Source organism: Polypterus senegalus, chromosome 3 (assembly GCF_016835505.1).
Source record: "Polypterus senegalus isolate Bchr_013 chromosome 3, ASM1683550v1, whole genome shotgun sequence".
NCBI lineage: Eukaryota > Metazoa > Chordata > Cladistia > Polypteriformes > Polypteridae > Polypterus > Polypterus senegalus.
This window is the reverse complement of record NC_053156.1, coordinates 153,678,499-153,696,030: the sequence shown is the minus strand read 5'-3', so window position 1 is coordinate 153,696,030 and position 17,532 is coordinate 153,678,499. Positions and strand designations below refer to the sequence as shown.

Here is a 17,532-nt window from a genome sequence, read left to right as displayed (position 1 = left end):
CCTAACATAAATATACTATACTTTCTTACTGTACTTGTGTCTAATACAGCACTTGCAAGCAGTGTGGCATACTGGTTAAGGACCTGAACTCTAAACCATAACATTGTATGTTGAATGCCATTTTGTGACCATGAGGAAGTCGTCCAACTTGACTTTGCTCAAACCTAAGTAAAAAAACAGATAAACAATTTTACTGTGGATCTGTACTTGTAAGGTGACTTGGAATGGCATTCTCTATTAAAAACTGCTGTTTTCAATAAAGGCTATTTGTTATACATTAGCTACAGTACAAACCTTTATAACAAAAAAACAAAAACAGATATTTGTGACTAACCCTGATGTTTATCACTATACTGGTACTTAAGGAAGCTCACCTTTGTAATTCTTTTATAGAAGGCAGCACAGCATCCTGGGTGTATAATGAACAGATATTCCCTTTTAGGGCATGCATCAATGCTGTCACTGTAGCTATCCCAATACAACATCATCTGAGAGAGGATTTTTCCTTTGGGATTTATCATCCATGTATTGATCTCATACACAAATATCACAGTATTCTTTCTGAACACTGCTTATGTTCAAGATGTATTTGAAATTATGAAATGCTGTATGTGTCCCAAACTGTGTTTCAAAGAGCAAGACCATCTTTCAGGTCTGGCAAACTCACTGACACCAGCACCACTTTGAGTTCTAATTAACACAGCAGGCACATTTTTTGTTCAGGCTCCCCTCGAATCCACATTTAGATTAAGCTGGTTCAGAAAATGGATGACTAGATGGATAAAAAAACAAAACTGTCCGTGCTTGTACTATTTTAAAGCAAATGAAGGTGTTGCACATAGAGACCTCTGAAATTTTTATGTGTTCAAAATTTGTTGACAGTGACTAGTATCACTTTCTCGCCTGCTTTAATTTTAAGTTCTTTGCTGAGTTCTTATACATCCCACTGTCTTACCTATAAATTATATGGATGTTCTGCTTTGTTTAAACAATTAAAAGTGTCAAGTTGTTTTATGGTAATAGTAGTAATAAGATAGTTTTCAAAGTTGGAAGAAGCAGTTATGGATGGTGGGTTGAAGTTTCCTAAACAATAAGGTATAAAACAAAAAGGAACCGTGAAGCACTACGGTACTGTTTATCCACTTCTGATTTGTCGGCGTCTTTTTTTAGCCATGGCCTGCGTTTTATACAGAACAAAGTAGAATGACCTTGAGATGTTAGTGTTTCTTGGTGTGAGATGTAATTTTGTGGTGAAATATTCAGCTTTACGATTCCTTGCAGAAATCTGGAGAGAGAGAGAAACTGGCACAGTCATACATTTTGTTTCTTTATAGTGCTGTGTTGCTGATGTAGTGCTGATCGAAGTTGTTTTTTTGGCATTACATTAGTAGCTTGGTGGTTTCTTCAATGTCATTTGCAGCACATAGTTTACTGGGAATAGGGCCCAGTGGACTCAAGTCTTAAAAACATGTCACCAAACAGCATTCAGCTATAAAAATTAAAGCACATGAATTATGTATCTGTTTGCTTTGCTGCATTACAGTGAGGGGGCTACAGAATTACACTGGTTGCGTGAATGGGTGTATATAGTTTAAATAAGCTATGAGTAGAAAAGCCTACATAATATTTACCACAGAAAGTACAGTAATTACAAAAACATTGAAAAAGACAATGTAAGAGTATCTTAAAACAAAATCACCCCATCTGTCAATTTGAAGTTTACTGCCAGAGTACAGTTAAACGCCTAATTGCACTAAATGTCTTCCCAACATGCAACACATTTATCAGATGACCGTCCTTAAACAGGGCACTGAATACTATCTGAGGTGGAATAACTACAGTAAAAGTTTTTGCAGCATTCCAAGGCTTATGTGAAAATACCTAAATAGTTTCCTAAGATTCTAGAATAGATTTTAACAATGGATGATATGTGTACTTAACTTTAAAGGTTGGCTTGTGCATCAGTTCCCATTAAGATAATGCAATAGGAGTGTGGACCCACTGAAAAGTTCCTCAAAATTTAGGATTGTAGGTTTATTGTTTTTGCTGCATGCCTTAGTGATGTATGTTTTTCAATTAATATAAGCATCAAAGTCTAGAAACTATGCAAGTATCTAGCACCAAACCATCACCGGCACCATTTGCCACAAGGCAGAATGCCATTCTGCAGTAGGGCACATTCACACATACTATACACCGACAGCTACTCACACTGGGCAAAGTTAGAGACAAAAGTCATAGATGTTAGAGGGTCAAACACCAGTTCTGACTCAGGTAGAAAGTCCCTGCTCTTCACTCAGCAACCACACAAGGAAATCAAACCCAGGAGCTTTGAGACAGAAGATCTGTGGAGTTAACAGGTCATGTACACGCTTAACATTAGTGCTATTAATTTTTACTTATTAATTTTCTGAAACCTTTATCCAAAGTGTCTTAAAACATTTGAGATACAAATGGTTAATTTTCTTTTGCTTTTTTTTTTTCCACTTTTGGTGCATAGGCATGTGAAGTAACTTCCTCACAGTCACACAGTGTTAGTAGTGAGATTTGAACTCACAACCTGAGGGCTTGAAGTACAAAGGCTCAAACACTATGCCACACAAAGCAGAATCCAACACTGCAATGTTGTACCAACTCATCACAGGGAACACTTTCGCGCGTGCGCACACACACACACACAGCGTCAGTTTAGAGCCATCATTTAACCTGACACACCTGCCTTTAAGTTGTGTAAGAAAAACTGGAGTACTCATGTAAACATAGGGAGACCATGCAGACTTCACATAAGCAGTTTCAAGGCCTAGGAATCGAACCACAGCCTTTTCAACTGAAAGGCATCAGTGCTTGCCTATGTGCACCTCTTAATTTACAAACTTCAATTCTCAAGAAGGCTATCGATCTACTCTTTTATTTTGGGCCTTTTGTTTGGTGCTTCTTTTTCCTCTGGGCATCCTTCTTTATTACTATAATCTGTCTCATGCTGTCACTTAAATTATGCCAATGTGTGAGAGTGACAATGTGTGATGTACAAGTCTTGGTGAATGCTCATTTATCTTTGAGACTCCTTCGCAGGACTCTCTCCTTGTACCTGTCCTTGAATGTGTGTACCTCCTTAATTTACCATATAGGTGCCTCTAAGTTATCTTCTTTCCGGTTTATCAAGTATTGAATAACTGTGTATTTCATCTTGTTCCTTTGAATTATAGTCTTGTTTGTGTTGTTAAATGTCTTGCTGACAAAGGTGCTATATAAACTCAAGCCTGAATGATCTGTGTAGGCAAGGTTCTGTGTTATGGCTTCTACTTACAGAATAAACTGTCTGTCGCCTCATGAGTCTATCTGAAATGAACCAGGAGCAAAATGTGGATGGTTTGTTGTGATCAGATTTTGTTAAAGGTTGCACAGTTGACGCCATTTACAAAGGTTCTGAGCGTATGGTCCATGGTGGTTTGTAAACTGGACCTGCTCACTGTGCAAAGTCCTACTGGCATTTCTGGTGATACAAGCGTACAGTGTTAAAAGGTCAAAAAACTAAAATCTAATAGCATGAAATTAGCAGGAACTATAAATTATGCTTGTTTCTTTTGTTTTAAGTATGGAAACAATCCAGAGTTCAAAGCAAACCTTATACAGGCATTTCTACTTTCTGGAGAATGAGTATATGACTGCAGATGTGCTATTAAATGAGGATTGTGTGAGCGCTCTGCTTTGGAAATTCAAGCTAGCGTCCAGCTGGCAAAGAATAAAAGTTGTTTTCTTTTATTTCCTCATTGAACGAAAAAAAAAATGGAATTCCACCAGTGGCTTCTTGATTACAAGTGCAAAATGAGGCAGAGTCACTGAGCTTTTAAAACCACTATGCTTTCTTGCTTTCTTTAATTTGAGAAAAAATAAAAGTGTCATTACACTTAATAGGTCCAATGAATAATATAATTTAGATACGGTAGGTTGTAAAAGTGTAACAGTAGAAAACAGATGTTTCTTTCCATTCTGAGTAACATTTTAAACTGATAAAAACACACACATGCTGTAGAGCAAAACTATGTGGCTGATGAAGAAAAAAAGTTACAAAATAACCTTAAGGTGGTAAATCAGTGCTCAAATAGCAAATAGTAAAGTGATTATTTTCAAACCATTTTCAAAAGTTAAAAATAAATACAAACAAACTTGTTCATTTAAAAATATCTGAATAGTTTTGGTAAGGTAAAATTGCTGTTGTGGTGGATCCCAATATGTTGCAGCATTTTACAGATTGTAAAAGCAGCATAGGCCTTCATATGGGAATCTTAACATTTGAGATTCTTTATTTGTACTACTGTTGATTCTCATCTCATACTGATCATAATAAAAGAAAACATAATGATTTTAGCATTTACAGCTTTTTCATGCTTCTGTTACCTAGCAGTGTTTACATCTACAGGAAACTTGTTGGCTCGATAGTTTCCATGTTCCCCTTTCCCAATGCCTATAAAAGTATTCACCCTTTGGATGTTTTTTTTTTTTGCATTTTATTGTTATACAGCACTAAATCGCAGTTAATTTAATCTGGCTGTTTGACAGAAAAAAAAGACTCTTTAATATCAAAGTTAAAACAGATCTCTACAAAGGGTTCTAAATTAATTACCGTTATAAACATAAAATAGTTGATTGCATAGGTATTTGCCTCCTTTAATTTAACATACCTGAATCACTAGTGTAGCCAATTGCTTTTAAAAGTCACAGAATTAGTTCAATTAAGATCTCTTGTCTGTAGTCAAGGTGTTTTAGTTGATTGTAATCTAAATTCACCTCATCTGGAAGGTCCTGTTTGTGGTGGGTCAGTATGGTGGCCTAAACTACACAATGAAGACAAAAGAGCACTCCTAGCAACTCAGTGAAAAGGGGATTGCAAAGCACAAGCTAGGAGATGGATACAAAAAAATATCAAGTCACTGAATATCCCTTGGAACATGGTGCTTCACTACCCACAACTTTATTAATGGCTTTCTCTTTGCCACTCTTGATTTAAAAAATGCCTATTCTGATAATGATCAATATCTTCATCATTACATCTTGCCTGAAGAAGGGGCCTGAGTTGCCTCGAAAACTTGCATATTGTAATCCTTTTAGTTAGCCAATAAAAGGTGTCATTTTGCTTGTCTTTTCTCTACATTAATCAAAGAAAGAAACTTATCCTCTAACAGGACAAATCAGTAATCATGCAGGAGAAAAGGTTTTCCATCTGTGTCATGTATTACTTTTCAGCTAATGCTTGAACAGGGAGCATTATTTTACAGCATGATCAGAAAGGTCAAATATTAAAGGTGTAGGTCTATTTTATATATAACTGAATTTACATAACTGTGTCAATCAATGAACACATTTACTCTGGTTGGTTTGTTGGTTTACACCCAAATGACTTGCATAAAATAAAACACTATTTTGATACATTCCCATTCTTCTTATACCCTTTGTGTTGAACCAACACCCTTGAAATTTCTGTGTATATAACAGACAACTTGGTGAATATAGGTCACCTGATCTCTTAGTCATCTTTCAGTACATTTTGTGTATTACATCTTTGTCTCTGTTGTTAACTTGATGTTTATCTGGTTTCCTGATAAACTGGTTCAGTCTGCAAGATACCTGTGCCTTGGTGTAGATTTGTTTTCCAACAAGACAATAACCACAAGCATAAAGCCAAAGCTACACACGAATGACAAGAAGAAACAACAATGAGTCCAGATCACAACTGAATTGAGAATTTGTGTGTAGACTTGGAAAAGTCTGTTCATTCACCTCCACGTTGTTCCACAAAGCTAATGATATGGGCCATGAACAAATGATCTAGGTCTCTTTCTCCAGAGGAGTTTAATTTAAAAACTACTAAACACTGGGTTCTCCCTTTGTTGCTGTGTAGAATCCTGATCGGCACATTACAGGTTTTGAGATGAATGCTGGGTGTACGATTTTTATTTTATGTACAATTCTTTTTTTTGTTTCTCCAGGATGTTGATCTTCTTGTGCTTTTCAATAAAGACTTGATAAAAAATACTAAACACTGAACAAGAAAACTACATCTTCACCATTTCCACTATTCTATGTTTAGGACTAAGAGCAGATTGACAGCAGTTGAAAGAGAAGGAACATATCGATACAAGAGCAGAAGAAATAAGGAACAGTTTGCAGCAGGTTGCAAAACATCCTGAAAACAGTTTGCTTTTAGATCGGCAGTGCCTGCAGTTAATTGCTTTGCTGCTGGCTGAAACACCGAGAATTGAAAGACATTAAGTAAAGCTGCTAACAGCCAGACCACTGCTTGAAGTAAGATCTGATACTATGTGTTTTTAAATAACACAGTTATTTAAGATCTTATCTATAGTGGTAAAAGGGAGACTGAAAAAATGTTAAACTGAGATTATTGGGTGGCATTTCATGAAAGTCAAGTAGAGATTTCAGTCTTACGCATAGACAAGCAGTCTGTGATGACTAGTGTAAGAAATAACCTTGTATAAAAACTGTAACCACTTTGGTATTCTTAAAGTCCTTCCTTCACTAATACACAAATGCAAGGTCATAAACCCCTCAACAGTTACTCACTTGATTTTGCTCAATAACTGATGATACTAAGCATATTAAGAGGTTTCTGGAAGGTTAATGTTAGACTTCTCATGTATTCTTATTTTAAACTATTTTCTACATCACAGCAACACACATACAAATCCTTTTTTCCTCAAAAGGTTTGTAGTTTAGTTGGCTTTTGTTTATAATTATGCATTTGCATTGATTTGTTTTGAAGCTCTGACTTTGTAGGTGTAATTTTGTAACATTATGTAGCAATGTGTATATTGTCATTTTTTTTCTTATATTTTATTATGTAAATTTTAAAGTATATCACATACCCATATACCTATCAATCTAGAGAAAAATAAAAAGATTTAATCATGTGGATCAAAGGGAGAAGGTTTTGGTGAACCCCTACCTCTGCTCACATCAGTTTTAAATGCTTTTGAAGAAACTCCCTACTTGTACGTCTGACTATATGTCATGATCAAGTGGAGGACATATGAGAAAATCAGGACAAACATTTTAACATAAATCTTTCCACTTCAAAGCATGCTGATACCCTGATTCATGTTCTGCAGCGTTTTCTGCTGTGAAAAGATCAGACTTGACACACTTAAAAAGGTTTGGGGCAGCCACCCATATATTATCCCTGGCTGCAATGGGTTGATTTTTAAGACAAGTGTCTTGGTTGGAGTCCAGACATGAACTGCCGAAGGCTTGAAAAGATGGCAGTTTTAAGTGACTAAACCGGAAGTGACATAGGGGAACCAGAAGTAGCCTTCTTCTGACATTAGTCTATGCGCCAGAACCGGAAGTGCCGTCCTCCTAGGCACCGGAAGTGCCATCATCCTAGGGTCAGGAAGCCAGAAGTGATGTCATCCTGGCCACTGGAACTGGATGTGACGTCATCCTGGCCACCGGAACCGGAATTCATGTCTTCAATGTTGTGTCAGACAGGTTTTCCCCGCAGCTGGTCTGCAGAGATAACAGGAGAAGGTTTAGTGCACCCCGCCACCCCCTGGCCTGGCGTAGAATTACCTTCATTTGTTCCATACAATGTCCTCCTACTTGCACATGTGTGACACTACATAACATGATTGATCTTCTTTGTACCAAACCAAACCTCCTTCTAATTTGGCATACTTCTCAGTCTTGTCTTTTTATTTACACTGTAGTACATGTTGCCAATTTTCTGGGGAACGATACCTTCTTGTTCTATTATGCTGTCCTCTGGGGTAGCCAAGTTCATTCAAGCAGCCCAGCTGGAAGTGTACTGCCTATTTCTGGACCTTTCTACCTTTTTAACCAGTCATGGGACCATGTGACTGTATGTCATATCCTGTCTGTTTTAGCCCTCGTGGATGTGGTTTCTCTTGGTCTGCATCCTATGACTTTTCTTACCCAAATGAAACAGAACATGCTGTGAAGTATCTGGAGTATCACAGACTCAATACATACTTTTAGTGAATTTCACATTTATCGTGGTTTTTTGACAGAGTGATCCATAGTCGGGTTGTAAGTGTGATTTTAGCATTCAGGTAAATGTCTTTCTTTTAACACTTGTTCCAATTATTGTTTCCCGGCAGTGTATGTTTTCTGTGGTTACCCTGCCCCAAAGCTGTAACTAGAACTACATTTCTAGTCAGGGGGAAGAGAAAATAGTAGTATATCAAGGAGGAGAGAAAGTGAGAAATTAAGACGAAAACAGACCATGTAAGGGCCACCTCCAGAAACTAACTTTAATAAAAAGTCCAGGCCAGTCAGTAGTGTAGTGTTGTGGGAAGAGTTAAGAGGTACTGTACCATGATGGAAGCTTTGGGGGTCTCGTGGGAGCCTAGATTACATTCCCCCAAGCCAAGAGTTAGAAGTCCAGCACCTCAGGGTGACAGTCACGGAATTGTTCTGTGTTGGCAAGAGCAGATAGCCTAGAGTCAGCCTTGATAACTTATTACTACTGATTGATTAGAAAGTTTAAGAAGATGTACAGTGGCACAACAAGAGTTATGGGCTCTTGTGAGCTGTTTTTGTTAGGATTAATATTATAAAAAAGAAACATGAAGGAATATTTGATGGAGAACCTGGCTAGTATAATTTGCAGAGATTTATGAACATATGAAATATTTTGGCAGGAGCCAATAAAACACGTTCTCCTAAACAAGTCCTGTGAGGCATTAAAACACACTTTTACATGTAACTTTGCATTTCTATTGCATAGTGAATACTAGGTTATGAATTAATTTTGGTACTCATGTATTTAAAATGTTTTGACATTTTGTTATTAAATATACTTTCATGATGGATTGAAATTCTTCTAAACTTAAGTTAGTGCCTCTTATATTCTTTTAAATGCTATGAATGTCGAGTTTCTGGCACTGTTATGTAACAAAAACAGTGTCTGTGAACAGTTGATTGATTGTAGATTGTTTTAGAGTGTATTATAAAGCTCCTTCTTAAACAAGGACACCATGAGCAGTTCTTATGGAAAATAAACGTGTCTCTTGTGGGGGCTCTGTAGGAAAAGCATAGTAAGGCTAACAACATTAAAATGCCAAAAAAATTCTTTGCATTCTTTTAGTCTATTCATGCCCTGCTTTACATGAGATAGTAACCTTTAAATCATCTGCTTCTTGCTCTTTAATAATGTTTTAAATCACATGATGGGGATATTTTTTATATTATCTTTACTTTATTGTTGCAATAAATACATAGATTGATAAATAACATTTTATTGATCCAATAGAGAAATTCACAAGAGCATTCAGATGTATTGATTGAAGCTCCTTATTCTTTAAAGGAGTGTTTGTAAAAGAGACACAAGTATTGAAAAGTCTTTCAGTGGTTGGCTTCTTAAACAAACATAAAGCTCATGGACTTAATCTTGGCTGTCAATGAGACTCATGCCACCTATGAGCAGCATGAAAAACCTTTTGTAACTCTTATAAACCTTTTTCTCAAGCAGACATACTTTAGGATGTGTGTAATGGACTCTGAATTGACAAAAGGGCATGCAAGCAGCTAACACAAAGAACCATTTATGTTGAAGATGACCTGTGTGCAAATGACAGGCCTATGCATGCTTGAAGCAATTACATATGCTTATTACAAATGTTTCCTGTAGTAGCACGTTTTACATTCAGATTATTGAGGCTTGCCTACACTGTGGTCAATATATATAAATATCTGTCCAGACTCTTTTCTTTTTTTAAACTTGTAGCTACTTGCTGGTGGAATGAGTGGCCCACCTCCATGTGAAATTCTGACTCCCTCAATGTGTTTGAGAAGCACTTGAGGACTCTCGTTTGGTGAATTTATGTTTGATATTAGCTGTTATGTTAAAATAACCAAAGATATGTTAAACCTAACTTATACTAACTATCTTAAAGGTTTTATTACCTAGGTATTGTACTAACTTGTATTTTGTTCTGAGCTCTTCACTTTTGTACCCTTGTCCTGTAACACTTGTTCCCAATCTGTCCACCAGACTGATGTTTACTTGATTATGTTGACATCTTTTGTAAGTCGCTTTGGATAAAAACACCTGCTAAGCAAATAAATGTAAAACGTATAAAATGTGTGAGTCATTGCGGCTGGTTGTGAGCCACTTGGTTGTTTTTGAGAGAGTAGATGATAAGACAAGACATTAGAAAGCTTTCATTTTATAAACTGTCTGATAAGTCAAAGACCTATCAGAGCATATTACTATGATAATATAATATAAAGTAAATAATAAAGTAAAGTAAATAATATAATATAAAGTAAAAAGAATATATATTTTTTTAATTTGTGGAGACCACTTTGAAATCTAAAACATTACGTTCTCCAGATTGTGTTGTGTTATTTTAACTTTTAATACTTTAAAGCAGAAGTGTATATTTTACATGAGGACTGAACATTAAAAAGCATTAGATTCTTTATGGAATAAATATTACAAGATAAAAAGCTATCAAACCTTCTGATAACATCAATGACAGCTATAACAGCTGTCATCTGTTTTACTGTATCTGAAACTTGTAATTCACAGGAGGCCTTGTGGTTTTGCATATGACTTTTTGTTAATTAGGAAAAGTAATATTTTCAAACATAATACAGAAATAGCCAAATGTATACTTGACTACCAGTCTCAGTTTACCAAAGCTACTTTTCTAAGCAAAATAGTGTGTGAAAAGGTACTTTTAACAACTATAAAAGAGGAATTGTTTATTATATGAGGCAGCAATAATAAACCAGACGTGGGCAGAGCCTAAATACCCAATGAACTGTTGTTTCCTTCTCAGGCCACGTGGCTTTTGTCACCGATCTCAGTTTCAAGCAGGGATTTCCCCAGAATATTTCTGGTGAGATGCCGGTTTCTTATCAAATGGTCACTCCTTCACACTGTGTGTAGATTTGCACTGATCATGACTTGAAATGGCATATCCCACACCCTGGGTTTTGCACTGTTTCATTTGAGGTTTGCCATTTACTTACACTTAATGAACTGTTTTGTAACCTTCACATTTTATTTTGACCACAGTAGTGTCACTCTAATTTATGCAACACACGTGATCAGGAAGTTAGAAAAAGAAAAAAAAAAAGGGTCTTTATTTTTTTTAACTTTGATATGCGAGCCTTGCTTTAGCAGTACGCACTAAAGACTTCTTGTTTACTAGTTATATGCTTAAAACATAAGACAAGCTCTTCATTGCTTTCCATCCCACAGGAAATACCACTGTCTGAAATCCTCCAAGTGGACCCAGCTCGAGACTTTGCTAATCTGGCACAAGGCAGCAATCCTCATTGCTTTGAGATCATTACAGACACCATGGTATATTATGTTGGTGAAAATAATGGCGGGAACTACCAGAATCCTGTGTTGGCTGCCTCTGGAGTGGGATTGGAGGTGGCCCAGAGTTGGGAGAAGGCCATTCGACAAGCTCTGATGCCCGTGACCCCTCAAGCTAGTGTGTGCACAGTTGCGGGACAAGGAAAAGATCACAGTAAGCAACATGATTTTTATTATGAATTAAATGGACTTCATTGCTAAGAGTTTCACATTGTTGATTTGTTTTAGACTAGACATTTAACAGATGGGTTTGGATTAATAATCTACTAATCTATTTAATCTAATAATAATTTCTTCAGTTATAAAATTAATTTATTTAACATGTTTTGGGGGCACTTAAAGTGACAGAATTCACCGATTTGGGTCTACAGTATTGCCTTAATATTTAAACTGTGTACAGCATACAGTTTTGAGGTTCTTGTTTAATTGATTTTTTTGCTTGGTTTAGTTACCAGCCTGTTTAAGTGAATGATAGCTACTTTCAGCCTGAACATTATCTCTGTGTTCATGTGGCTTTTTCTCCCAACTCTCAAGGCAGTTAATGTCGATTGTCATGCGTCTTCTCAGGTTTGCTCCCAAATGAGTAACTGTGACTGTAGCCTACCACCTTGTTGAAGGTTTGTTCCTGCCTTGTGCCCACAACTCTTGGTTTAGGCTCCAGCCCCATTCTTTTATTGAAGGAATTCAGTAAATGAATGAATGGATCTTGTATGAAATAAAATAAAACCACGCATGTCAATTGAACTTTATTGCACTTGAGATGTACAGAATCAAATGATTATGCTCTGCCTATTGTTTTTTGTAAATTCTCTTAGTCATTTTGAATAACAAATAGAGCATGATCATAATTAAATGGTGTCGCTTAGTCACAGTTCACGGGATTCAGGGTTGATTCCCAAGTTCAAGAACTATGTGGAGTTTTCATGTTCCAGCTACCTTTTCCTTCCACATATTAAAGATGTGGGGACTATAAACTGACCAACTGTCTGTGTGTGTCAGCGTGCCTCTTAATGGGCTGACAATCCATTTCTTGTTAACTGCTTCTTGCTTGAATAGACTCAGGTCAACAAACATTAACAGTTAAAGAATTTGTAAGAAGACACATTTGTTAGATTCTCTGCCATGTGTCAGTTACTGATTTAAATATTTTGGTGATCACTTTTTTCTGGCTCCTCTGTTTTCAATGACTTCTGACACCAAGCGTAGCTATTTGATTTATAAGATTTTGCCACAACTGCATAGATTAAAAAATAGTTTTTATTTTGTAATAACAATAGTATTTTGTGATTGTGTTGTTATCCTTTTAAATATTTTTTTTCCAGTTACGTCGCTCTGATTTAACTCCTTGCATGTTACTTTCTGCTGTGCTTCCCCTTTCTTTAGGTAAGAAGTAAAACAAGATTAAGGGCACTTCTAGTTTACCACATAATGGAAACGTGCTTTTCAATCTCTTTCTCTCTCTCTGTTGTGGTTTCTATATTTCTGTGGTTTCTTTGGAATTTTATTATTCTCTCTATATTTGCTGGTTGATTCTATACTTTTCAGGACTGTCCATTGATATTGTGTGATTCCCCTTTAATTATTTATACTTAGTTTGTTGGTAATGTTGTCCCTAAACCGAAGAAAGCATGAAATGAAAATGAGATAAGAATAGGAGGATGTTATTTTTTTTCTAATTTCTACTTGTTTTACTTGAATGGCTAGATTTACACCTTAAAACTCCATAGTCACAGGTTCAAGCCACTGTTCTGTCACTGTCTAGTTTTAATTTGCTCTAAGCAGATTACTTGTATGGACCCAATTTTTTATGCTAATCCAAAAGATGTTAGATTGATTAAGGTATGTAAGTTAGCTGGCACTGTGTAATGAAGTAGGAGTATTGCATGAATATGCCCTGCAATAGAATGGAGTCTTGTCCAAATGTTGTTCATGTCTTGCACCTTGAATAAGCGCCAGCTCTTCTCATTCCTAAAGCAGAGTGTGAGGTCTTAACATTAGTGAATGAGTGACTTATTTCACTTTGATTTCCTTTCTTCATATGCCAGGTCTAATTTGATCCATGCAGTATTGCATTCAGTACAGATACAAATGACTATACAAAGCAAAAACCTTTCCAATGAATTGCCTGTGTGCTCCACATCTTCCAGTGAAAATCTACTTTTGTCCATTTGTACACTTACAAAAAGTTGAAACAATGGTCATTGTACTGTGTGACTTGTGTATCAACAATATTTGCTAAAATTGTGTTATTTGCAGCTGATCCAAATATGTGTTCACAACACAGGAAATTCTGGAATGTAACACATGTAAATCATTCTTGATTTAGCCAGTAAGTTTTGCCTTGAGTAAGCTCTGTAAAAGTAAAAATAAAAAACGTTTCTACCCTATTGACACTTTCATTTTAAAGCAACTTACATTTGGTTACAATTAAGATGATAGCATAAATCATTTCCAAAGTCACTTGGGATAAAGCAAGTACAAAATATGTACAAATATACATTTGAAATATTTCAAATGGTACTAAAAATCTAAATGGGCTGTTTTACTATAATACATATGTATGCCAGAGAGAACACAGTTCATGTCATGGAGCCAACATTAACTAGGAGTTTAATATGAAAATAAAATAGTAAATTTCTTGTTTTATTGAACATCTCTGAATTATTCATTCAAGTGTGTTGTTCAATTATTGAGCCAACAGTGGTTTGCTTTCCTCTAGAATTAACATGCTTCTGGAAACTGTTGTCCACTTCCTTATTCCTGTCAGCCCTTATTAAAGTGTTTTATGCTTCTAAACCAGGGGCTCTCAGTCACAGTCCTGGAGGGCCGTAGTGCCTGCAGGTTTTTGTTCCAACCCAGTTGCTTAATTAGGAAATAATTCTTGCCAATAATTTAATTTCATGGCTTGTTAGTGCTTTAACTCTGCTATGTCAGGTAATGCTCATATCCTAGATTTTCTTCCAAATGACATGAAGGCTAAAATGGATGAGTAATTCTCAGTCCTTCACTTTTTTCTCTTCACTTTCCTTCCAAGTATTTATTTAAGCACAAGAGTGCATGATAAATACACACAGGTGTAAACGGTAACATACTAAATTGGGAAATGCTGGTCTCTTTTGTCATTTGCATGTTATTGCTAATTAGGAGTAATTAAAAACCAGGAATACAGCTGTTTAAGACTAAAATAAGCAATAAGGGTTCAAAACCTTAACGAGTGAGACAACTAAAGTGAAACAAAAGTGTTACTTAAGCAATAAGTGCTTCTTATGAAGAATTTGTTTGGAGCAAAAAACTGCAGCCACTGCGACCCTCCATGACTGTGTTTAAGGACCCCTATTCTAAACGTTATTATGCATTTTTTTACTCATTGGTTTGGTGATTAATTTTTTTTTTAGTTGTCCAGCCAGTCAGCTTCCCACCAGCTAAGTGTCAGACACCCATTTCATAATATTTGTGCTGTATGATCTGTTAATATGAGATGCAGAAAGCTCTAGAAATGTCAAGTTTTAATAAAATTTCCAGATTTATTTTATTTATTATATGGCAATAACACATGGTACAGCATAATTTCACAAGAAATATAAGTATGTCAAAGTCAATATAACTGTATACAGATTATGTACGAGCGATGTTCAAAAAGGTTTAGCACTTTTTTTAAACTCTATTTATAAAGAAATTCTAAAACAAGTTACATCACTTATCTACATAGTCACCTTCATTTGCAATGCAATTTTCTCAGCGTCGTACCAGCTTTTTAATGCCCAATTACTACTCCTCCCGCCTTCACCGTTCCCAATGAAAATATAAAAGTGCGGAAACTTTTTGAATGTCCCTCGTATAAGTATATTAATAAAACAACAGTTAAATTTACTCTGAAATCACAATAAACGGCCAGTGAAAATGTATAGTTCAGCATTTTTTGTCCATTCAATCACAGATTAGGGTACTAGGGAAGGGTTCTCTACAATAGAAAAGCGTGTTTGGTTAAGTTCACCTCAGATCCATTCTGGACTAGGAGTTACTCCCTACGTAGAAAGAAGTACGCCACATCTACCATGTCCTATACGGATTTTGTTAGGGTTTTTCCAAACTTGGGGGAACATTTCAAATCCAGGAGGTCTCTCTGTTGGTTATTTGGCTATAAATATCATTGGCAGTTGCCTGAATCCAGGATTCTTCCCTCTGTACATAAAAATTTTCTTCTCACAGCTGATCGTATAAACAGTTGTCTAGGTTTTAAAAAGGCCATTGGGATATTGTGATGTATAGGTAGCTGTGCTTTACCAATGATTTTCCTGCATTCTAGCTGTAAGGTCTTCTGCCTTCATAAGGTTGGGGGTGAAATGTGTCTGGATGTAGGAAGCCAAAAAAAATACCTTGTCTTGATGCAACCACTAATAATATACATAGTCATGTTAAGTTGCACATCCAGCTGTTTAGCCACATTGGTTCCCCATATTCTGCTGTGATGTACACAAGCCCTAGAGCCGAGCATGTCAGTGTTATAGCTATAGTACCTCAAGATATTGTGCTCAGTCTCTGTAAGATATTATTTATATTATATATATATTATTTTATTTATTATAAGATATTACGCAAGGAATAGATCTTCTGTTTTATGGAAGTAAGAGAAAAAGAACAAAGGTCAGGGAAATAAAGTATATGGGTTAAGAAAGAAAAGTCAGCAAAGATGATTGAAGGAAAAGCATTAGAAGCAAATTGAATCTTTTGCCATTAAAAAAAACACAATATCTTTTGTTCACATTATCATCATAGAGAAAAGTCCAATAAGAATTTAGCGTAATTACTATGAACATTAACAGTATTGTGGGAAATAAAATCAAAGGAAACAAAGAAATAACTTGCATACTTAAGAAATATCATAAGCCCTTATATTCCGTATATATAGTTTACAGATGATGAGGCTCAAACCAATGATTTCTGTCATAAAATATTAGTACCACAACTTAATACTCCCATTTGTAGAAGCTTTTGAGGTTCAAATTAAATTCATATACTCTAAACTACATTAGGCCTAGGCGAGTATCCAGTAGAATTTTATATAAAAAAGAAAAAAAACTGCCAAAAATATTATAGCAAGTGTCAGTTGCTGTACGAAAAAAAGGTAAAATGCGTACTTACTAGAATATAAATTATATAGACCACTTTCACTTCTAAATAAAAATAATAAAATCCTGGTAAATGTTTTAGCTAAAAAACAGAGAAAGTGCTCCCCTCATTAGCATCGAAAGGTCAAGCTGGATTTACTAAAGACAAATACTTAGTATCCAGTTTTCAGTGAAAGTTTCAGTTGATATAGTTTTCTACAGAATCCAAATTTCCAAAGTTTTTACTATCCTTCAGTGCAGAAAAATAGTATGATAGTGTACAATGGGGATGTCAAATTACCTTACCTAATTGGTAACTTGGGTTTTGTCCCAATATATTTACTGGGATTAAACTGATGTGTACTAGTCCAAAAGCCTCAGTCTTTATAATGAATATAAATTGGTATATTTCAAATAAGAATGTGGAACTAGACAAGGCAGTCTATTATCATGAATAATTTTTGAAGTTGCTTTGAACCCCTAGTTATCCATCTCTAAATGCAGTCAAAGATAAAAGGGACCATGGGGAAAAGGGCCGAGTCAAAAATATTTTTTATGCCAATGAATATGCTGCATATCTGAGAGCCATATTTTGTTTTCCATTACTATTATATTTCCTGGGAGAATCTTATACAATCTGTAGATTCAAAATTGATTTTAATTTGAATGTTTTATGCAGTGTATTCTTTTGCATGCTACACCAAAATAGTTATTATTATTATCCATCCATCCATTATCCAACCCGCTACATATTATCATTATTATTATTACTGATTGTATCAGAATAATTTAAATTCCTGTAAATTATTATTGCAAGAAAACAAAAGTATCTTTAAAAATAATTTTGGTAATACAATAGAATCATTAAACAGGATGTTAAGAGATGGTCCTTCCTCTATTTCACTTTAGACGGGAGAATCAGTCGTGTTAAAATTAAACTCCTATATTTGTTTCACAACATTCCTACATATATTTACAAATCCTTCTGTAAGACATTAAATTCAATTGTAACCTCATTTATCTGGAATTTAAAATAAGTAAGCAAATTAAAAAGAT

The 17,532-nt window shown here is 35.4% G+C and overlaps 1 protein-coding gene across 2 annotated transcripts in view; it reads left to right on the top strand.

Moving 5' to 3' along the window:
- Nucleotides 1–17,532, top strand: part of prkd3 (protein kinase D3) — a 358,336-nt gene that overhangs the window by 307,952 nt on the left and 32,852 nt on the right. For both annotated transcript variants that reach the window (XM_039748100.1, XM_039748101.1), the window contains exon 11: nt 11,246–11,522. In XM_039748100.1, coding sequence (XP_039604034.1) covers nt 11,246–11,522 — 277 coding nt within the window. The remainder of the gene's footprint in view (nt 1–11,245; nt 11,523–17,532) is intronic.